This window comes from Gracilinanus agilis, chromosome 3 (genome assembly GCF_016433145.1).
Source record: "Gracilinanus agilis isolate LMUSP501 chromosome 3, AgileGrace, whole genome shotgun sequence".
Lineage (NCBI taxonomy): Eukaryota > Metazoa > Chordata > Mammalia > Didelphimorphia > Didelphidae > Gracilinanus > Gracilinanus agilis.
Window position 1 is genome coordinate 100,116,405 of NC_058132.1, and position 24,610 is coordinate 100,141,014.

At 40.3% G+C, this 24,610-nt stretch overlaps 1 protein-coding gene across 2 annotated transcripts in view; it reads left to right on the top strand.

Annotated features, from left to right (window-relative positions):
- MYO7A (myosin VIIA) overlaps nucleotides 1–24,610 on the top strand; it is a 144,974-nt gene that overhangs the window by 51,776 nt on the left and 68,588 nt on the right. For both annotated transcript variants that reach the window (XM_044668167.1, XM_044668168.1), the window contains exons 14-19: nucleotides 6,037–6,174; nucleotides 11,996–12,154; nucleotides 15,344–15,436; nucleotides 21,590–21,684; nucleotides 22,957–23,041; nucleotides 24,220–24,438. In XM_044668167.1, coding sequence (XP_044524102.1) covers nucleotides 6,037–6,174; nucleotides 11,996–12,154; nucleotides 15,344–15,436; nucleotides 21,590–21,684; nucleotides 22,957–23,041; nucleotides 24,220–24,438 — 789 coding nt within the window. The remainder of the gene's footprint in view (nucleotides 1–6,036; nucleotides 6,175–11,995; nucleotides 12,155–15,343; nucleotides 15,437–21,589; nucleotides 21,685–22,956; nucleotides 23,042–24,219; nucleotides 24,439–24,610) is intronic.

Below are 24,610 nucleotides of genomic sequence, written 5' to 3' on the forward strand. Positions count from 1 at the left end.
ACAAAGCACAAATGTTGTCATTCCTGTTTTACAGGGAAGGAAAACCCAAAAAGGCAATAAATTTTGCTTAGGTGATATGGCAAATAAGAGGCAGAATCAGGCCTTTAACCCAGGTCGGCTCTCCTGACTCTCAGTCTCAATTGGCATCAAGTACTTATCATATGCCAGGTACTATAATATGTGCTAGAGACACAAAGACAAAAATTTGAACAATTCCTGTCCTCGAGAAGCTTGTAATCTACTGAACCAAAACTCTTTCCACCACGCCAATGCCACGTGCCTTGCTTGGCTTTCCCTACATGGGTGCACACTTTCCCAACACTGTCAGGGCTCAGCCTTGTCTGGAGGTGGGGGTTGAGTAGAGTTGTCGTGGCATTCTGGGCTTATTCTTAATCTAGTTACTAGAGCATACACTCCGGAAAAGAATAAAGGACCCACTCATTGGGAAATAGCACAAATCACAGAGAGAACTAAGCTATCAGTTAGGTGAACAGTGGTTCCCCAGAAGAGGCTGATAATATGATCCTGTCAATAAGCCTTCCTTGGGCTGGCAGGTAGGTGGCTAAGTGGATTGAGAGCCAGGCCTAGAGATGGGAGGTCCTGGGTTCAAATCTGGCCTCAGATACTTCCCAGCTGTGTGACCTTGGACAAGTCACTTAACCCCCATTACCTACCCTTATCACTCTTCTGCCTTGGAGCCAATATACAGTATTGACTCCAAGATGGAAGGAAAAGGGTTTAAAAAAAAAATAAACCTTCCATCTAAGTCCAAGGACACAGTCATAGGGAGAAGTCATTCATGCTGGAATCATAGAATATCAGAACTGAGAGACACCTTGGAACATGCAACAAAAAGTGTCAGAACTGGAAGAGATCTTAATATATAGAACATAATGAATACAAAATTATGGGCAGTGCGTATCCTGCGGACAAGCTCTCCTAGTTAAGAAAAGCTGGAGAAATCACACATGCCTGAATCATAGGATGTCAGAGTTAGAAACACAGTTTGAACACAGTTTCTGAGGACAAAAGAACCTTAGGACCCAGAACATCAGAACGTCCATTGGACCAATTCCCACATTTTACAGAGGAAACTATCGAGTCCCTGATAAGGCAGTGACTTGCTTAGAACTCAAGGTTTCTAACTCTTAAGTATGGCTGGCTCATTCTATTAGTGTATCATCTCTCCAGCCTGTGGTGTGATGGGTGGGTGTCTGACATTTTTTTAAGGCTTCATGTAAGAGATATATCTGTTTCTCAGCCATAGAATGAATTTTGCTCTATGCATTCATTTCTGAATTTGGGGGCATCCCCTTAGCAAAAGCTGTAAGGAACCTTAGAACACAGAGCATCAGAGCCAGAAGGGACTTTAGAACACAAAATATTAGAACACAGAACATCAGAATTGGAAGGAAACATAAAGCATAGAATGTCAGGATTGGAATGCACCTTAGAACATAAAATATTAGAATATGGAACATTAAAATTGGAAGAGAATATAGAACAGAAATGTTATAGACCTGTAGATAGATGCTACTAGAGACAGAAGGTGCCTCAGGACACGATCTAGTGAAAGATATCCTTTTGTGCCCATTTAGTCCCTTGCTTGTGATTCCACATCTTTCAACCATCCTGAGAAGTCAGATGATTAGCTTCTTTGTCCTCATTTTACCCTCAAAACTGGACTCTGGGAAGGGAGCTTGACTTGGTCAAGGCCATAGGATAAATTAATTTGGACCCAGAACCAAAATTTAACATTCTTCCCTGTACTCAGAAGGGACTTTAGTAATTAGAATATCAAATATGAGAATTGAAAGAAATCTTGGGAAAAGAGAATATTAGAACTAGATTGTCTTTTAAACGTCCATTGGACCAATTCCCACATTTTACAGAGGAAACTATCGAGTCCCTGATAAGGCAGTGACTTGCTTAGAACTCAAGGTTTCTAACTCTTAAGTATGGCTGGCTCATTCTATTAGTGTATCATCTCTCCAGCCTGTGGTGTGATGGGTGGGTGTCTGACATTTTTTTAAGGCTTCATGTAAGAGATATATCTGTTTCTCAGCCATAGAATGAATTTTGCTCTATGCATTCATTTCTGAATTTGGGGGCATCCCCTTAGCAAAAGCTGTAAGTTTGGGCCCTGGGCCAGCAGCGACCTTTGGGGAATAGGAGAAATGCTAGCAAACTGGGTTATGCAACCGATTGATTCTCTGCCAGGGAATTCCCAGCAGATGCATAGGGAATCCCTTGGGTTCCTAGGATCATCTGGACTGGGTTAGATGCCCCACTTGATGCCTCTGTATCCTGAAGGAGGGCTCCCAAATGGGAGTGCTTCTCTCTGACGCCAGCTCCGATTCCCACTCCCTCACCCCTTTTGGCTTAGGGCCAAGGAAAGTTCTGAAGCCAAAGTGGAAGAGAGTAATTTCTTAGAATCTTGTAACATTATAACTGGAAGGGACCTTGGAACAAAGAACATAGAGTGTCAGAGCTGGAAGGGATCTTAGAAATTAGTCCCGAAATAACCCATTTCACCGATTTACAGATGAAGGAGCTAAGGCTCAGAAAGAAAGGATTTCTCCAGGCACACAGTTCATGTTTATTATGTCTGTGTAATATATTTTCACTAGTTTTACACCCACACATGTTCTCCTTGATCTCATTTGAGCCTTGCAAGATAGTGAAGAAAGCAGGACAAACAAGGACACTGGGGCTTAAGTGAAGTGATTTGACCAAGGTCATGCAGGGCAAGCTGAGAGTTAGAACCAATGATGGAATTTCTTACACTTTCCTATACTAGGAGTCAGCCCCACAGTCCTCTAGGATTATATTTTGTATGATCCTCCTTCTTCCCCACTCCCAAAGGGCTTTCATATCCATTTTCACCTTTGATACCTCACACTAGCCCTGAGGCAGGTCATTTTACAGATAGGGAAGCCAAAGCCCAGAAATGTTGTGACTTGTCCAAGATCACACAGCATCATATCATTGGTAGACTTGAGACTCAGACCTGAGAACCATCCTGAAAGGATTGACGACAGCCTTCATTTCTCTATCGCTTTTATGGTTCACATCAATCTTTGTTCACAGCAACACTTCTAGGGAGGTAGTTGCCAACCAGTAAGTCAGTAAGCATTTATTATGCACTTACTATATGCCAGACACTCTGCTAATTAATAGCAAGAATAGACTCCACCCTCAAGCAGCTCATGTTCTAATGGGGAGACAATAGGTAAATACTGTATGTGTAAGCACAGTACATACAGTCCAGGTAAATAAAGCTATAGATAAGGCATCCCCCAATGTACAATGTCAAGCTTTTAAAGAACTTTGGGGCCCTCTGTATGAGAGAGGTACAGCAAAGTTGGAAGATAATCTTGGAGAGGAAGGCACTAGCGTCTGGGAGGACCTTGAACAATCTCCTGTAGAAGATGAACTTGAAGTCTGAGTCATGAAGGAAGCTGGGGAAACTAAGACATGGAGGTCAAGAGGGAGAGAGCATTCCAGGCATGGAGGGCTACCATTGAGAATTAGAGTTTTGTCTTTGAGAAATAACATCGAGGCACATTGTAGGGGAAGGGCAATGACTTGCCCTCTGGTGAGTACCGGAGCCTCATGAGAGAAACCCCAACAGGCAACTGGAAGGCAGGTTCCCCAAGCCCTAGGAAGAGCAGCTCAGGAAAGATTAGCCTACTTCTCCAATGCTCCTTCCCCCACACCACAGCTCCTTCCATTCCCCACAGGAGGATTTGACCGAGCAAATCTCATTAAGGATCATGGGATCAGTTAAAATAAGGTCTCAGGGCTGAGGGCCTCTGACTGACAGCAGATCCCCAGGAAGGGGAGGAGATCCTGGCTTTACTGGGCTTGGCCCCTGTGGGCTGTTTTAGAACATCAGCACCCTCTTCATTTTCCCAGGGGCTTCTCTCTCTCTCTCTCTCTCTCTCCCTGGGTCCTGAACTACCTGGTGGTACAGCCAGGAGGATTCCAGAATCCCAGATTCCCTGACCCAAAAGGGACTTCAGCTGATCTCGGGTGACAAAACTCTCCTGATCCTGCTCATGTCGATCTTTATCAGTTTATACAAATCCTCAAAATTATTCATTTTTATTCTGTTGATATTATAGGAAAAATTGTTCTAGCTCTGTCCAGAGGACAGGTGATTTGTCCACGATCATACAACTTTTTAAAAAACCTTTCCCTGCCATCTTAGAATCAATACTGTATATTGATTCCGAGGCAGAAGAGCTATAAGGGCTAGGCAATGATGGGTTAAATGACTCACCCAGGGTCACACAACTAGGAAGTGTCTGAGGCCAGATTTGAATGCAAGACCTCTGTCTCTAGCCTGGCACCCAACTGCCTTACCATGCAACTACTTCTTACAGAAGCAGCCTGTTCCATTTTGGATTGACCCTGATTGTTAGGAAATCAACCTTCAAGTTGATCTGAAAACTGCCATCTCAAGCTCAGCTCCTAATTCTTCCCTAGGAGTACTAAGCAAAGAGCCCCTTTCAGAGGGGGTTGGCTTTGTTTTATATTTTCTCTTTCCCTAGAAGAAATGGCTTTTGGTCCCTTCCATGAATGGTCGTCTTCCAGCTTGGCCCCTCTTAACCCTTGCTCCTGGAAGGGTTTAGTTATAAGACACTGGGTATTAGTACTGGATCCTAGGGAAACTGAGGATTGGAGCAAGAAAGGTAAATCCAAAAAGTAATCAGGAAGGGCTTCATGGAGGAGGTAAGCTTGGAGTCATAGGACCATTAAAAATAACAATGATGATATGAATATTAATGACAAATGCACATTTACATAGTACTTTAACATTAAGTTGTTATAGAAATGGAAATTAGTTATTAATTATTTTTATGGTTTACAAAACATTTCTCAGCAGGGAGAGAATGAATTAGGTGGAGAATGGTGGATAGAGCCCTACGTTTGGAGTTAGGAAGACTTAAATTTAGCTTTTGCTTCAGACATTTAGTAGCTATCTGACCTCACGCAAGTCACTTAAACTTGTTTCAGACTCATTTTCCTCATCTGTAAAATGGGGGTTATCTATCTCACAGAGTTACTGTGAGAATCAAATAAAGGAGTATTTGCAAAGCACTTTGGCAACCTAAAAGTCCTATAAAAATGCTAGCTGAATATTAAGACCAATTTGATTTTCTCATTAAATTTTTACTTTTTTAATGAACAAAAATCTATTTTCTTTCCCACATCACTAGGGGAAAAAGAAAAAGGAAAAGGAAAAGGAATTCCTTCTAAGAAACATGCAGAGTCAAGCAAAATAAATTCCTTCATTGGCCTTGTTCAAATAAATATGTCTGATGCTGTACCTTGAATGCATTACCTCTCAGACAGGGGGTGGATAGCAGGCATCCCACTGGTTCTGCTCACTTCATTCTTCATCAGTTTACCCAAGTCCTCAGAATTATTCATGTTCTAGTCCTGCCCAGAGGACAGGTGATTTGGCCAAGGTCTTACAACTGTTGCTTGAATCAAAAGAGGCCTTGGGGATTTTCTAGTCCAGCCCTTTCATTTGACAAGAGAGATAACTGAGGGCCAGTGATATTTTATGATGGCCACAAAAACTAACGTTAAGCTATTCAAGGATAAACCCACACTAAGACTTTGGGGATGAACTACATAAGCGGCAAGTGTTAAAGTCAGAATTCCGTCTCGGGTTCTCTCACTCTACATTTGGTGCCCTTAGGGCTTCTGGATGTTTATAATTTTTTTTGAAAGGCTCAAAAGCAGAGAAATTGCCTCAGAGAGAGGGGAAAAAAAAACACAACAAACCCTAACCCCAGCCCCTTCCGTTTCCCATTCCCTCAGCTGGGCCTTCTGGCTGTGTCCCTGGCCTCCTCTGACCTCCTTCCCTTCCCTCCCTCCCTCCCTTGGTCAGTCAGCCTAGGTCCAGGGCCTGTGGGGGGTAGGGGAGGAAGAGCGTGCCCTCCCCACCTCCCAAATGTCACTCCTCCCCTTCCTGAGCCTGACGAGTTCTCTGTCCTCCTCTCCTATCCTCTCCTGTCCCAGGGAGCAGAGACCAGGAAGCGATCCCCCACTCTCAGCAGCCAGTTCAAACGCTCGCTGGAGCTGCTGATGCGAACCCTCAGCGTCTGCCAGCCCTTCTTTGTACGCTGCATTAAGCCCAATGAGTTCAAGAGGCCCATGGTGAGTTGTGGGAAGGGCCCTGGCTCTCCTGGGGGGGTGTCTGGGGATCATGGGGGAAACCGTGGGGAGAGAAGGGCAAGGGTACATTCGGTCAAGTCAGTGCCTTAGTTCTTAGAGTTATGGTGTTAGAGCTGGAAAACAACTTGGAGCTTACAACACAATGTCAGAGCTGGAAGAGACCTTAGAACATAGAATGTCAGAACTGGAAGAGTCTTTAGAACACAGAATGTCAGAGCTGGGAGGGACCTGAGAACACAGAATGTCAGAGCTGGGAGGGACCTGAGAACACAGAATGTCAGAACTGGAAAAGACCTTAGAACATAGAATGTCAGAACTGGAAGAGCCTTTAGAACACAGAATGTCAGAGCTGGGAGAAACCTTAGAACATAGAATGTCAGAGCTGGAAAAGACCTTAGAACATTAGAATGTCAGAGATGGGAGAGACCTTAGAACATAGAATGTCAGAGCTGGGAAGGGTCTTAGAGTATAGAATGTCAGGACTGGAAGAGGTCTTGTAACACAGATTGTCAGAGCTAGGAAAGGTCTTAGAACACAGAATGTCAGAGCTGGAAAAGACTTTAGAATACAAAATGTCGGAACTGGGAAGAGCCTTAGAATATCGAATATCAGAGCTAGAAGAAACCTTAGGACATAGAATGTTAAATTTAGGAAGAACCTGAGAAAACAAAATGTCAGAGCTAGAAGGGATCTTAAGAACACAGAAATCTCAGAACTGGAAGGAAATTTCAAATATTGACTCTCAGGGCTGGAAGAGACCTTAGACCACATCATTTCTGAGCCCACAGAAAACAGGAATAATTATATTGTTGGTGGTGATGATGATAACTCATAGGTATGTAGTTCTCTAATGTTTATAAAATGCTTTGCCCCCAACAACTCTATGAGGGACATAGTCATTATTAAAATGATAGCTTCACTGTCAAGGAAATTAAACCTTAAAGAAGTAACATCCCTTACCCATAGTCACACAGAGTTACTGTACTATTAATTTATATTTAATGCAGCTAACCTGAGGGAGGAATTAATCAGCGGCAATGGCCCCATTTTAATGCCCATAAAAGCAGCAGAAGGGGTCTTACTCTGTCTGGAGATAGACCTTCTAGCTCAATCCTGGTCAGCTCCTAGAAACTTCTCCTGGAGATATTCCCACATTTCTTCTCTTAGATGATCCTTATTTTATCTCATCACTTTAAGTTGGTTAAAATGAATACTCAGTTATAACTAGCAATTTTAGCACCTGGGACAAAATGCATCTCAGACAGGCTGTATAAAACTGCTCCCAAATCAACTTTTTAATTCTTGATGAGAAAGTAATACCAGAAAGAGTTAAGGAGAAGCTAGGTGGCTCAATGGATAGAGCACCAGGTCTAGAGACTAGAGGTCCTGGGTTTGAATCTGGTCTCAGACACTTCCTAGCTGTGTGATCTTGGGCAAGTCACTTAACCACAATTGTTTCACCTTTACCACTCTTTTGCCTTGGAACTGATAACTTAATATCAATTATAAGGTAGAAGGTAAGAGGTGTGTTTTTTTTTTAAAGAAAAAATAGCAATTAAGAAGAAGAAATCTTTTACTATGGTAGCCTCTGCCATTAGAGGGCATCATTCTAGGACAAAGCCCAGGTTGCCCCACCCTAGTTCTAGTTCTTCTTGTGTTTGTTCTTAGGTAGCAAATTAGCTTGAGAAGAAATGGGAAGCCATGGGAATGAGAAACTTCTCAGAAATGTTTATTGACTAAGAAATGATGTCAGGGCCATTTCAAAGTAGCCATGGAACTAGGTGGCAATGACTCACTGGGAGTAATTACCAGTAATTACAATTGTAAAGGCAGTATTCTCTTCAGAGAGTGATATAGAATCATAGAACATGGGGTGTCAGAACCGGAAGAAACCTTAGAACATTGAATTCCAGGAATGAGAGGTACCCTACAGATCATTTACCCTAGAGGTTCTTGATCTAGTGCTTGTGAACTTTGTTAAGACATTTTTTTTTTCCATAACTGTATTTTCAACATACTTGACTTCTTTGGAATCCAATGTATTATTTTTTATGCATATAAAAACATTATTCTGAGGAGTCCATAGGCTCTACCAGACTGCTAAAGGAATCCTTGCTATAAGAAAAGGTCAACAATCCCTGAAGTAGAAAGCCACCTTCCTCCTCCTCTTAATTTTAAGAGATAGACTTTAAATTCTAGAGATATTACGTGATTTAAGATCATAGTACTAAGCTGGAAAGGATCTCAGAGGTAATCTAGTCCTGCCCCCTCATTTTACAGATGAGGAAATTGAGGTCCAGAGAGTTAAGTGTCTTGTCCAAGGTCAAAAGTTGTTAAGTGTCAGAACCAGGGACCAAATTCAGGTCACCTTCAATGTACCTATACATCTCCTGGTTTTGGTCCAGAAGAATCAGGAGCATTGGAAGAGATTAAAAGGAGACCAATTTGAGTTCATCATATGAAAGAGCTCAAGAGCAACCAGAACTATCCCCAAGTGGTAAGCTTCCTTAAGTGTTACCATTGGATGACCATTTGACAAGGAGACCAAAGGACATTCCTATTTAGGTTGGACTAGAGAGAAAAACTATGGGTTCCCTTCCAGCTTTGAGATTCTGTGACTTTAATTCAGTTGGGAAAGCACCCACAGTAGTTCCTTAGGGGAGCTTTTAAATTGTTGCTAGAAAAGCAGACATCTTTCTTTCTCACATGGCCCTTCTACATTTGAGATAAGCTTTGGTACATTTAATGGGGAGATAGGGAATTCATCTCAGGGTCCTTTTTGGGGTTTAATATATCACTATGGTTGTCCTGGGGCTGCTAGGTGGTGAAGTGGACAGAGAGCGATCCTTCAAGTCAGGAAGATTCATCTTTCTGAGTTCAAATATGGCCTCAGACATTTGCTAGCTGTGTAACATTGGGCAAGTCATTGAACCCTGTTTGCCTCAGTTTCCTCATCTGTCAAAAGAGTTGGAGAAGGAAATAACAGACCACTCCAGTATCTTTGCCAAGAAAATCCCAAATGGGGTCACAAAGAGTCAGATAAAACTAAAACAACTATACCACAAAATGATTGTTCTAGACAGCATGCTTTGTGGGGATAAGAAAAGGTAATGATGGTGCTGATGATCAGAGAGGATGCTGATGATAAATGTTTACATTTCTATAGTATTTCACAGACTTCAAAGTATTTCCCTTATGCTTTGTATTTTTCTTGTGTGTTCTGTTTGAAATGTACCATTTATATGTGTTATCCCCCCTATTCGAATGTAAGCTGCTTGAAGAGATAGCTTTTGCTTTTCTTTTGTATCTCATAGCCCAATCCCTGGCACAAAAGGATGGAGACTAGACTGTGATTTCACTGGTATAGGGACCTGAGTCCATTGATCAATAAACATTTATTAAGTGCCTACTATATGCTAAGGATTGTGCTTAGATAGGAAAAGAGGCAAAAGATAGTCCCTGCCTTCAAGAAGCTTAAATCCAATGGGTAATATAAATGTGTGATGTAAACATGTAAACAGACATATACAAAGCCTACTTATACAGGGTATATAGGAAATAATTAACAAAGGTAAGGCACCAGAATTAACAGGGGTTAGAAAAGTCTTCCTGTAAAAGAAGGAGCTTTAGTTGGGACTTAAAGGAAGTCAGGGAGTTTAGAAGGTAGAGATGAGGAGTGAGAGCATTCCAGGCAAGGGTAATAATTAGGGAAAATGCCCGAGTCTGGAGTGTCTTGTTTGACAGCATGGAACAGAAGTTTTGTTTACTGTAAAGCAAGGAAAATCGATTTTTTCAAAACCCTTCCCGAGCCCCACATCTGAGGGGCTAAATAAGGGGATAACTGGAGCTCTGGGAGGGAAAGACACTATAACTTCAGTGATCTCAGCAAATGCTACCTTGGTCACTTAGTAGGTGTGTGACTGAGCAAGTCATTTAACTTCTTCTCTATCTCAATTTCCTCATCTGTGAAATGAGGATAATAATAACAACTGCCCTCAAGGGTTGTTATGAAGATAAAATGAAATATTTATAAAGTGCTTCCCAAACCTCAACCTACCTTCAGGGCTTGTTGTGATGAGAGATAATAAAGATCTATTGAAATGAGAGGTATAATTGTTACTACCATTACTGGTGGCCTCTAAGTAGACCTGGAGTCATCTTCCTAAGTTCAAATCCAGCCTCTGACACCTACTAACTGTGTGACCCTGAGCAAGTCACTTAGTCTTGTTTGTCTCTCTTTCCTCATCTATCAATAGAGAAGGAAACCGTAAGCCACTTCAGTATCTTTGCCCAAAAAATCCCAGATGGGGTTATGAAGAGTCAGACATACCTAAAAAACAACTCAACAACTCACTAATACTCATTCCAGTTTGCTTACCCAGAGTGTCTTTTATAGCAAGTGTTTTCCAACCCTCTCTTATTTCTAGTGCCTTCCCTCAGTTAATTATTTCCTATTTAGCCCATATATTTCTGGCTTTGTATATATTTGTTTGTATATTGTCTTCCCCATTAGATCGTGAGCTCTTTAAGGCAGGAGTTATCTTCTGCCTCTTTTTGTATCTCTATCACTTAGTATAGTGCTTGGCACTTAATAAATGTTAGTAGGCACTTAAATGGATAGGTACTTAAAATGTTAGTAGGCACTTAATAAATTAATAGGTACTTAATAAATGTTAATAGGCACTTAACATTAAGAAAAACTTAATAAATATTGATTGAGTGTAAGCTCCTTGAAGGCAGTCTGTCTTTCACTTCTTTTTGTATTTCCTTAGCACAGTCTCTGGCACATAGGAGGCACTTAATAAATGCTTATTGACTCAGTTCCTTATGCCAGTGAAATTGTTGGAATACACCAGTGAAATATATGGGATAAATAGGAAATAATTGACTGAGGGAAGGCACTAGAAATAAGAGAGGGTTTGTAGGATGAGGGTTTGGGGGCAGGGCTTAACGAGACTTGGTGAGCAGGAAGACTGGTGGGATAGGGTATTGGAATGTTTCAGCTCCTCATTGCATCCAAAGAACCTTGCTCACTCAGGGTCCTGAGAAAAGAAAATACTTCTTTTCTGGGAAAGCTGGAGCAGGCAGCCTTTCCACCTGCATTTTGACTCAGGGGTGCTCCCTCCTAGCATGGGGTACCTAAGGATAAGGGGAAAGCTCCTTCCTTTTTTCTTGGCAATGAGATGAAGAGAGCTGTTGGTCTTAATTTCACTTGATGAGAGCTCATAGTTAGAAAGTGCTTTAAAGGTTATGAGTACTCCAACTAGAATCTGAGGACCTGGCTCCTTTATCTGTTTACTGCCTGTGTGGACACGGTTGTTTAATCACGGTTGTTTAATCAGGTCTCAGTTTCCTAATTTGTAAAATGATAGAATTGGAGTAGAGGACTGGTAAATGCCTTTTTGGCTCTGAATCTATAATCCTATAAATACTAAATTTTGGATCAGAGGACTTGGGTTTGAATCTCAACCTATACATGAGACCTTGCATTATTTAAATTCTGTCTCAGTCCTCTAAAAGTCCAGCTCAGACCTGATCCTGTGAATAACCTCTTGGGGTAGAGAGTTCAATTATTATTATTCCCATTTTGCCAAGGAGAAAAATGAGGCTGAGGGAGAGAAAGAATATTGTCTGAAATGACACAGTAAGAGGTTGAGCTGAGATTGCCACCCATGCCCTTGGGCTCCAAACCTTGGTTTTAGGGTTTTCTCCCCCCTAGATACCTCTGCCAAATGCCAGGAGGAAGGCAGACAAAGGGCTAGGGGGAAGATCTGTTTCTCACTTGTTCTGTTTTCCCATCCAGCTGTTTGACCGGCACCTGTGTGTGCGCCAGCTGAGATATTCTGGGATGATGGAGACCATAAGGATCCGCCGGGCTGGCTACCCAATCCGCTACACCTTCGTGGAGTTTGTGGAGCGCTACCGTGTGCTTATGCCTGGAGTGAAGCCAGCTTACAAGCAGGTAGAGCCGGGCAGACTGTGCAGAAGCCCCCAAATGTTTGGAAGATCTTTGCCAAGACAATGAAGACTACGATAAACGAGGCTCTGAAATAGCCATGTTTCTGGGTAGCTGCTGCCAAAATGGCATAAGAAAGGGAAAGAAAAAGACCAAGGCAGGGCCCAGGGGGTGGACAAAGGGGCCCAAAGGCCAGTAGGAAGGCATTCAGTCAAATTCACCAAATTTGTGCCAGAACCCTATATTCAATCCTAGGCATACAGAGATAGAAAACAACATAGGCTCTCACTTCAAGGAATTTACAGTCTATAGAGAGAGGGTACAGCATGATGTATGCAGATGGGTAGGATAAAAGGGAAACTTCAGTAAGAACAAAAGAGAAATCCAAAGAAAGTGCTTTGTGGAGATTTGTTGCAAGAGTGAACTCTTCCAACTGAGGAATTCACGGAAGATTTCATGGACTCCATACGTTAGACTAGACCTGGGGAAAGTGGGACATCTCAACTGGTAGAGGTGAAGAGGTAGTGTGTTCTCAGCCTGAGAGGTCAGCACCAATAGACAGGTATACACAGTCAGAGAGGGCAGGGGCCAGCTAGTTGTCTAGATTAGCTGGAATATAGACTATATGAAGGTGAAGAACATGAGAGTAACTCAGAGAGGTAGGTTGGAGGCAAGTTATGGAGGGTTTAAGTGACAGGCTGAGAATCAATCAGCAAACATACTTGCTCTGCTTGCATATTATCTGCTATGTGCTAGGCACTGTACTAAGTACCAGAGATGCTTGAATACCACTTCAGTCAGAGAGCTCACCACCTTTCCCCTTACTAAGGCAGCCATTCCATTGTAGATCAGGTCTCATCTAGTTTTGATCCCACACAAATTCTGAATTAGTTCTATCATGTCTGATTATTAGAAAGTTCTACATTACCTAAAAACACAGAACCAACCATGTCATTCTCCTATACAGCGAATTCCATTGGCTCCCTATCGTCTCCAACTTTAAATACAAAAAGCTCTATTTGGCATTCAAAGTCCTTCCTAATCCAGCCCCCTCCTACCTTTCCAGGCTTCTTCCAGTGGCAATGGTGTACTGACTGTTCTACAAATAAGACACACTATACTTTTTTTGACTGCCTGGCACCTCTCCCTCCTCCATTCCAACTACTGATCTCCCTGACTTTCTTTAAGTCTCAACTAAAATCCCATCTTTTAACACAGAAGAAAAACAACTGCTTGATCATATGGGTCGATGGGGCTAAGATTGGGGATGTAGACTCTAAACGATTACCCTAGTGCAAATATCAATAATATGGAAACAGGTTCTGATCAATGACACATGTAATTGACCTGATCAATGACCCAGTGGAATTGTGCATTGGCTATGGAAGGGGGTTAGGGAAGGGGAGGGGAAGAACATGAATCATGTAACCATGGGAAAATATTTTAAATTAATTAATTAAATAAAAAGTTTAAGACTAAAACATAAAAAAATTTAAACATCCCCTCTTTTACTGGAAACCTTTCCCAACCCCCTTAATTCTAATGCCTTCCCTTTGCTAATTATCTCTTATTCTTCCTGTATATAGTTCTCAGTACATATTTGTCTGCATGTTGTCTTTCCTCCATTAGATTGTAAGCTCTATGAGGTCAGGGACTGCCTTTTGCCTCTTTATGTATCTCCAGCTCTTAGCACAGTGCCTGGCACATAGTAGGCACCTAAGAAATGTTTGCTGATTGATTGATATCATATCACCTTCAAGAAGAAAAATGAAGTGACAGGATTTTCTAGCTTTGAAATTGGGATCATAGCATCATAGATTTAGAGTCAGGAAAAATCTACGAGGTCATCTAGGCCATTCCTCTTATTTATAGAGAAGTGAAAGAGCTTGGATTTGAATCCAGGTCAGAGGAGGAAGGTTGGTGTAGTGAAAAGAACCCTGGATCTGCAGTGTCAGTAGACCTAGCTTCTAAAAACTTTGTTTTGCTGTTAATTTGCTAAGTAACCAGGGATAGGCTATTTTCCCTTTCTGGTTCTCAGTTTTAAATGGAAATTATGATAAGACTCATCTGGACCATTTCATGGGATTGGTATGAGGAAGTGACAGCATCCAGCTACATTTCAAAGAGCTCTGAGAGCATCCGAGGAGTCAGGCATTGTTTTTACTTTGGAACTATGGTAGAAGATAAGGAGAAGATAAAGAGTATGTGGTGGGGAGCAAGATATAAGAAGACAGGAAGAGTAGGAGGGGACTCATTTAGGAAGGACTTTGAATGCCAACTAGACCTTTTTGGTTTTGATGTTGAAGATGAAAGGGATATGATGATATACTTGGTATTATGGGCATACAAAGATGAAAAAGACACCCTTGAGAAGTTTATGATCTTTCTTTGGGGGATAATAGGCTAAGTACACACCCAAGGAACTTATATGTTCTGTAATACTTAGAGCACCTCTCTTAGTGGCAGCAAAGAACCAGAAATTGAAGGGATGCCCATTAGTTGGGGAAGGGCAAAACAAGTAGTGGCATGTGAATGTGATGGAATACTACTGTGCCATAAGAAATGATGAGCAGGTTAATTTTTTAAAAAACATTGCAAGAACTACATGAAATTATGAAGAGTGTAACAAGTAACATATAAGGAGAGAACATTATGTACAGTAATAGGAGATATTGTTTGAAGAATAATTTGTACATGTCCACCTTCAGGGAAAGAACTGAGAAACAAGCAAAATATAGTTGTATATATTCATATATCTTTTTTGTCAAATGATGCCTTCTCTAATGGGAGAGGAGAAGGGAAGGAAGAAGTTAACCTGGGAATTTTAATGTAACAAACTAATTAATTAAAAAAAGAAATCCCTTTGTTTCCTTAGGACCCAGCTTAGGGGCCATGTCAATTATCATGACTGGAAGGGACCTTAGAACAAAGAATGTCAGAGCTAAGAGGGAACTTAGAACACAAAATATCAGAGTTGGAAAGTATCTTAGTAGGTAAGACATAAAAGGAAAGAAAACTTACAGCATAAAATACTTGAGATGAAAAGGGATTTAGACATAGAATATCAGAGCTGGTAGGGCCTTGAGAACATAAAATGTCTGAGTAGGAAGGGGCCTTAGAACATAGAATGACTTGGTCAAAAACCAATCAAACCAGACTAACTTTATTCCCTCTTTCAACTTCTCCCCTCTCCAGGAAGATCTTCGGGGCACCTGCCAACGTATTGCTGAAGTAGTACTAGGGAAACATGATGACTGGCAGATTGGCAAAACTAAGATCTTCTTGAAGGTAAAATATGACCATCTATCTTAAGTCGGTGGTGGTCAGAAGAGAGTGAAGGGTCAAGAGGTCATTGTTATTCTGGGGTGGAAGAGGAAATTCCATAAACAACACCAGATTATTTTCTTTCTCCAATTTATCCTGAACTTTTTAAATTTTATTTTTATTATTATTTTTGACATTCTTTTCTTTTTAAATTTTGAACTTCTTTCCCCCCACGCTTCCCTAATCATTGAGAAGGCAAACAATATGTCAATTCTACATGTGAAATCATACAAAACATATTTGCATATTAGCCATATTGCAAAACCAAAAAAGTGAGAAAAGTATACATTAATTTATACTCAGAGTTCATCAGTTCTATCTCTGGAGGTATATCGAATTTTTTTTCATTATGAATCCTTTGGAATTGTCTTAGATCATTGAACTGATAAGAGTAGCCAAGTCTTTCATAGTTGGTCATCATTACAATATTACTATTACTCTGCACAATGATCTTCCAATTCTTCTTACTTCACTTTGCATCAGTTCATATAGGTCACATCATATTTTTGTGAAAGCACCCTCCTTGACATTTCTTATAGCACAATAGCATTCTATCATAACCATAGTCCACAATTTGTTCAGCCATTCCCCAGCTGATAGACATCCCCTCAATTTCCAATTCTTTGCCACCACAAAAAGAGCTACTGCAAATATTTTTGTACCTATAGGTAGGCCCTTTTCTTTTTTCTTTGATTTCTTTGGGATTCAGACCTAGTAATGGTATTGCTGGGTCAAAGTACAGCTTTATAGCCCCGTTGGGCTTAGTTCCAGATGTTCTCTAGAATGGTTGGACCAATTCACTACTCTACCAAAAGTTCATAAATGTACTTATTTTCTCTCAACTCTTCTATCATTTATCATTTCTGCTAGTTATAAGGTAGTACCACAGAGTTTTAATTTGCTTTTCCATAATCAATTGTGATTTAGAGCATTTTTTAAATTTGACTATAGATGCCTTTGATTTCTACTTTTGAAAACTGCCTGATTATACCATCTGGCCATTTATCAGTTGGGGAATAGCTATTATAAATTTGACTTAGTTCCCTATGTATTTGAAAAATGAGGCTTTTTTTAAAAAAAATTTTAAACCCTTAACTTCTGTGTATTGACTTATAAGTGGAAGATTGGTAAGGGTAGGCAATGGGGGTCAAGTGACTTGCCCAGGGTCACACAGCTGGGAAGTGTCTGAGGCCGGATTTGAACCTAAGACCTCCTGTCTCTAGGCCTGGCTCTCAATCCACTGAGCTACCCAGCTGCCCCAAAAATGAGGCTTTTTTTCAGAGAAACCTGCTGTAAAATTTTTTTATATTATTTCATTGTCTATAGTACCTTTTAGCAAAATATAGCTTCCCATATTATCTCTTTTAATTAGGTTTATTTTTGCTTTTGTTTTGTCTGAGATCATGATTACTATCTCTGTCTTTTTTTAACCTCACCTAAAGCAAAACAGATTCTGCCTCAGCCTTTTGTTTTAACTCTGTGTGTCTCTTTTATATAACATATTGGTGGATTCTGGTTTCTAATTCATTCTGCTATCTACTTCCATTTTATGGGTTAGCTCATCTTATTCATATTCACAGTTATGATTGTTAATGGTGCATTTCCCTCCATCCTATTTTTTCTATTTATTATTCTCTTTCTCTTTTTATTCTGCCCCACCTCAAAAGTTTGTTTTGCTTTCAACCACTTCTTTCCTTATTCCACTTTCTCTTTTTATCAACTCAATATTTCTTATCTCCTTCCCTTCTTATTTCCCTATTAGGTAAAATAGATTTATGTACCCAACTCTATGTATGTGTGTGTGTGTGTGTGTATAATATGTATATATTCTTCCCTCTTTGAACTAATTTCAATGAGAGAGAGGTTCAAGTATTTCCTCCCACCCAACCCCATGTTTTCCCCTAATTATAAAAACTCTTTCTTGCTTACCTCCTTTATGTGAGAAAATCTGCCACATTCTACCTCTTCCTTCCCCTTTTGCCCACTGTATCTCTCTTTCCTGCCCCTTAATTTTTTTTGGAGATCATTCCAACTTAATCAACTCACACCCATGCCCTCTGTTTATATAAACTCCTTTTAGGTATCATAATAATGATAAAGTTCTTATGAGTCATATAAATCATCTTTCTATATAAGAGTACAAACAGTTTGACTCTATTTAGTCCTTAAAATTACTTTTTTGTGCTTCTCTTGAATCTTCTGTTTGCATACCAAATTTTCTATTCAGGTTTGTCTTTTCATCAGAAGTGCTTGGAAATCCTTATTATTTAATTAAATATTTCATTAAATATCTATTTCCCCTAAGAATTATGCTCAGTTTCCTGGAGAGATTAGCTCCTTTGCCCTCTGGAATATCATATTCCAAGTTCTCTAATCCTTTGATGTTGAAGCTCATAAATATTGGGTGATTCTGACTGTAGCTCCATGATTTTTTAATTGTTTCCTTCTTGATGCTTGCAATATTTTCTCCTTGACCTGGGTATCCTGGAATTTGGCCATAATATTCCTAATAATTTTCAATTTGGGATCCCTTTCAGGAGGTGATGGGTAGAGTCTTTCAATTTCTTTTTACCCTCTGGACTTAAGATACAGGGCATTTTTTCTTGAGCATTTCTTGAAATATGATGCCTTGGCTCTTTTTGTGATTATGACTTTCAGGTAGACCAAAAATTCTTAAATTATCTCTCCTTGGTCTGCTTCTAGGTCAGTTGTTTTTCCATGAGATATTTCATATTTTCTTCTATGTTTCTGTTCTTTTGATTTTGTTTTGTTGTTTCTTGAAGTTTTATAGAGTCATTAGCTTCTACTTGCCCAGTTTTAATTTTTAAGAAATTATTTTCTTCAGTGAATTTTTTTTCCTTTTGATCTATTTTCCTTTTAAAGGTTTTCTTTCTTCAGTGTTTTTGTGCCTCTTTTACCAAGCTTCTGATTTTCTTCATAATTTTCTTTCACTACTCTTATTTCTTTTCCCAATTATTCCTCTACAACTCTTATCTATTTCTTTAACTCTTCCGGTAATTCTTGCTGACCTTGAGTCCTGTTAACATTTTTCTTCGAGGCTTTGCTTGTGGTAGCTATATTCACATTGTTTTCTTCTTCTAAGTATATGTCTTGGTCTTCCCTGTCATTATGGTAGCTTTTTATAGTCGAGTTCTTTTTTTTTCTGTTTGCTTATTTTTACCAGCTATTTCTTCACTTTAAACTTTATATTAAAGTTGGGCTTTGCTCACTTGGGGATCAGGAGGTACTGTCCCAGGTGGCAGACTTTTTCATGATATTATTTTCAGAACTAGTTCTAGGGATCTGCAAGTTTTGAGTGCTTCCAAATTTATCTTATCCTGAAAGAGGTATGGTCACTACTCTCTTGGTCTGCTCTCTGGTTTTTACCCAGGAAGGGCCCCTGTTCCTCTGCCGCCTCAAGTAATAGTGTTCCTCTTGACCCTGGAACTGTGACCAGGGCCCCTGCTCCCTTGTGACCAATCATACATGTTCTTCTCCACCTCTAATTGTGACCCAGAACTCCTTAGGACAGTAGAGTTGCCAATCAATGCCACCTGCATGCAGTGCCAGGAAAGAGTCCTGGTAATCTCTTTCTGGCCAGTTGTCTGATCCCCTTACTATCTCTTAAATGAGAGTCCTTGAAACTGCTGCTGCTCTTAAGGCCCAGAACTGGCTGGTGCTCCTGCTACATTGAGGGCCTGCACCCACTCCAGTATTATAGACCAAACCCAGCAAGACCTCCTAAGTTTTCTTATTCTGGAAAAAATGTTTCCCTCTGACCTTTTATGGGCTCTGTTACTTCAAAATGTGACTTGAGGCATTATCTTTTTTTGTGACACAATTTTTCTTTCTTTCTTTCTTTCTTTCTTTATTTTAGAAAATTTTTATTTAATTAATTGATTTAGAATATTTTTTCATGATTACATGATTCATGTTCTTTCCCTTCCTCCCACCCCCAACCCCACCCCCTTGAGGCATTATCTTAATGTTATTTGGAGGGGAATATTGAGAGAAGTCAGCTGGATCCTGAACCATTCTCTACCATCTTGACTGCCTAGAACCATGGACTCTAAAGATTGACCTGCACTTTCTACTTCCCTTACCAATGCCTTCTCCCTATTTACCCATTCAAATATTTTCCATCTTCTCTATGAAGTTTTCCATAATTCCTCTATCCATAATAATTTTCCCTCTTGAAATTCAAATAGCAAATTTTGTTCATCCCTCTTTGATATACTTATCATGTAATATTATATATTACATTTATCTGTGTTGATGTCTTATCTTCTTATTAGATTGTAACTTCCTTGATGGCAGAAACCTCACCTTACCTAAACTTTGAATGGGATGTTGGAGAATGAGGGGAAAAGGGATGGTTTAGGATGACTCTGGAGTTCTATGCCTGGGTGACTGGGAGGATAGTCAAACTTTCAATAACAGTAGGGACATTAGAAGGAGGGGCAATATAAGGGTTACCATCATCAGAATTTTTTCACTTTCTCCTTGAGAGAAAATATACTTCTGTTGAGGCTCTCAGCTAGTCCAGGTAATTCTTGGGTATGTTCAGCTTGGTCTTCTCCAATTTTCCATCCTCAGATGTTCCTGCATATTTTTAAGTGAGTATTTTTTTGTTCCTCATAGCCCTACTGACCTAGCAGGTGTTATCTGGCTTAGCCAGCTGCTGCCTGAACAGGAAATAGGGAAAGGAGAGGAAGACCAGGCTAGTGTGACAGGAAGCATGGAAGGTCACTCTTGTACATGCAGAAAAGTGTCCTTTCACAACAAGACACCCTCACGTGTTAAAAGGCAGCATGTTTGTGGAAGAGTGGCCATGGGAAAAATAGGTTCAGGTATAGAGACAAGGCAATTTCCCTCTCTAATCCTCAGTTTCTTCATCTATAAAAATGGGAATGATGGTACTTGCCCTGGCTACCTTATGGAGCTATTTTGGAGAATGTGCTATGCAAATCATAGACAGTTATAGAAATAATTATTATTATAAATGATCATAACAAACCTTAGATCTCTATGTAATCTATCATTATTATTACTTATGATGATGACAGATTTACAGAGGGCTTTGAGATTTATTATTATCATTTATAACAGAAATCATAATAATCACCATGAAATAAAACTTGTCTGAGACACAAAGGGGCGGGGAAAGAGAAAAAGAAGAATCCCTCATTCTTGTAGAACCGTGCCAGTGACTTATGTGACAGTTTGGCCCCAATCCAATTTGTAGTGATTTCTGGCTGCCTCAGGGAATCACTGCCTCTGGGAGAAGTTTGACTTTATAAGGAGTTCACAATTACCTAGTTTAAAGGAAAATTGTGAGGCACTCCAATTATAAATTTTTGATAACTGTATTTTATTGTTAAATTAACAGACATTTGTTTCTTTTCCCTCATTTAAAAGAAAGGCAAGAAAGTAAGAGCATGAATTATGTAACCATGTTAACTTTTCTAAAAAATAAATATTAATAAATGTTAAAAAAAAGAAAGGCAAATCCTTGTAACAAATACACATAGTCATTCAAAACAAATTGTGGTATTCAATGTTATGAAATACCATAGAGTTGTAAGAAATGATGCAGGGAATGATTTTAGAGAAATGTGGATTTTAAAATTAATATCCAATAACTAAGTATTATATTTTATAAAGTTTTATTAATAATAAACTAACATTAAAAAACTAGAGGGAAAAGGTGCTAAACTCAATCCAGCTGCTCTGGTGAGGAAGAGAGGAGCAAGGTGGAGCCTCAGAACTTATAACCTACACATGAAGATGCAACCATACACAAGAGGAAAAGCATTGTGGGTAATACAGAAAGGAAGTTTGGGGAATGTAGTTTTAGGGATTCAAGATTTTCCAACTATACAGAAATCTGCAAAGATTGTATGAACCAATACAGAGTGGAATGAGCAGAACCAGGAGAAAAATTAATACTATTAACAACATTGTCTCCAAGGAGAACCATGTCCCTGCCCTTAGGAGCCCAGAATCTGTGATAGGGCTGATAAGGCTGGTTATGAAAGGCTTCTTGAATACTTGTAGATCCCCCAGAGCTTAGAACTCCTTTCCAATTGGGTAATGGAGGGTGGGATTTCTCCTCAGGATCACCATGACATGCTCCTTGAGATTGAAAGAGACAAAGCTATCACGGACCGTGTCATCCTTCTTCAGAAAGTCATCCGAGGATTTAAAGACAGGTATTTGGGTGCTGTTCACATATAGCTACACACACACACACACACACACACACACACACACACACACACACACTTTAGCCTACACATAAATACAGACAGTTAGGTAGACACACACATATGTGTATACACACTAGCTCACATCAAGCCCTCACGATGAGACAGACACTGTATTAGGTGTTGAATACACCCTGCAAACTAGCTGGAGAGCAGAAAGAACTTCATTAATAATTTTTGCATTAGCTATAGATTTTCCAGCTGAGGTTTAAAATCCTCTCTGAAGCCATAATATACCCACTGAATGACAAATTCCAAATGCATATCTAGAATCTGTATACATTGTTGCCTTTTTATTTGGGGCAATTATATAACCCACAGATATAATCACATGTGCATATAATGTTTGCATACAAATGTGTGAATAACTCACTCATGGATATAAATTTGCACATACATGAACCTACAAATAGTAGGCTGACAAATCCAAAGCTCCCATATATGCTTATAAGCATTTTTATACTTGGACATACATGATTTCATATCCCCAAGTATACACATTCACATACACTACACATATATTCATATCATCATATAATACTGGAATATCTCTCTCTCTCTCTCTCTCTCTCTCTATATATATATATATATATATATATCTTTGACACATACATGTGCTCAGAAACACAGATCCACAATAAATATCTTTGTCAGCTGTCTTTGAGTAGAAAAGACAGTGTTTTTCATTCACAAGAATGACAGAAAGAAGAAACTGTCCATTCTGTCTGCCCTGGGGGAAGGGGAGCCCAGCATTTCTGTCCAGTCCAGCCAATGGAAAGAACCCTGGCCCCTGGGAGTCAGGAGATTTGGGCTGTAACCCAAATCTGTGCTAATATTTAATTGTCCATATGACCTGAGCCAAGACTCTTCCACTCCTTGGGCCTTGATTTCTACCTTTGTAAAAGGGAGAAAATCACCCCTGACCTCCCTCCCAGAATTTGTAGATCTAATGAGGAAGAGCTAGAGGGACTTTACAAATATTAAGTGTCATAGTAAAAAAAGTTCTTGGTCTCCTCCATGTCAGAAGAAGTGAATACAAATCCCAATTGTGCCCCTGAGCTGTCCCTGGGCAAGGGACTTTCCTCTTCTGTAAAATGGGGCTAATAATCCCTAAATTACCCAACTCCCACAGTTGTTGTGAGCAAAGATTTTTGTAAACTATAAAATGCCTTACTGGTGCCCGCTGAAGATGCTGACATTGATGCTGATGGTTTTAAGGTCCAATTACCTGAAGCTGAAGAATGCTGCAACACTCATCCAGAGACACTGGCGGGGCCACAACTGCAGGAAGAACTATGGAGCGGTAAGTGCATGTCACAGGCCTGCCATCATTACAGAGGAGGCCTTTGACCCCCATGCATAATCAATTGCCACCATCTTGTTTTCTGTGATAAATGGACAAAGTAGGCCATTTCCAGAAGAGTGCAAGCTTGGCTAAGTGGTATGATAACAAAAACACTAACTCTAGAGCTAAGGATCTTGGATTCTAATCTCACCTCTGATTCTCTCCATGTAATCTTGATCATGTCACAACCTCCCTGGGCTTCAGGTTCCACATTAAGATCTATGATACTATAACTTAGATATAAGGAACCCAGAATGCACTAATGCTTAAAAATTATTTGATTTGAGTTATCTCTTTCTCTTAAAAGGATAGCAAAATGGATAGTTCCCCAGCCTGTGAATGAAGGGTAGCTCCAACATTGAACTCAAAGTAATTCTCTCTTTGGTCTTTAGTTTTCTTCCCTGTAAGATGAAGGGGTGGGATTAATGATAAGATCCTGAAAAACCCCTTCTAGCTCAGATGTATTTTTTCTTCCAGTCATTTAGCAAGAATTCATCAAATACCTACTATAAGGTTCATAGAAAATAAATTTTCTTTGTAGAATTTTTAAAGAATTTTAAGATATCCCTTTGGCAGTAATTAGATATGCTTTGGAGAAACTATTAATTAAAAGGTAGAAAGATATATTCAATAGCCACTGTGAACTGGGCACCATGGGGAGTTGAGGGGTGGAGATATATAGCCTTTCTCCTTTCGTATCCCCTAATCTGTAGGGGTAGACACAGTCCCTGCTCTCAGGAAGTAGCCACATTAGAAACAGGGACCACCTAATCAAGGCAGTCTCTTCTGGTCTGAGGAGACACAGTCCTGGCTTTCAGGGCCTCTGAGTCAGAAGGTGAGACATAGAGGCTGCCCTTAGGAGCCTGCAGCCTGAAGAGAGATGTTGTCTCTCTGCCCACAGGAAGTTCCTTGTTTGGGGTGAGACCCACCCCAGGCCCTGCCCTTGGGGCAAGTATGAAGGGGGAGACACAAAACAGACATCATACAAAAGCATGCTACAGATGTGGGGGGAAAGTATCTAGCATCTCCAGAGAATTGTGCTGGCAGTTCCAGGGTTTCTGGGAGCCATTGGCTTGGAGGGATTGGTGTTGAAAAGCTGCCTGGACAAGGAGATACACATCCCACTTTGGTTGCAGATGAGGATTGGTTTCCTGAGACTCCAGGCCTTGTACCGGTCCAGAAAGCTCCACAAGCAATACCGACTGGCTCGAAGGAGGATCATTGACTTCCAGGCCAAGTGTCGGGGTTACCTGGTACGAAAAGCCTTCAGACATAGGCTTTGGGCTGTTCTGACTGTGCAGGCCTATGCAAGAGGAATGATAGCCCGGAGACTCTACAGGCGCCTAAAGGCAGAGGTGAGTTGGGAATGGGAGAGCTTGAATACCAGTCCCCTCCCTAGTCTCTCAATCCCTGGGGTGTGCATCAGCCAAGTTGAGGGTTGAATTCAAGTCTTCTGGCGCCAGTGACAAGTGTGTGTGTCTGTGTGTGTATGTATATATACACACACACATTTATATATATTTATAT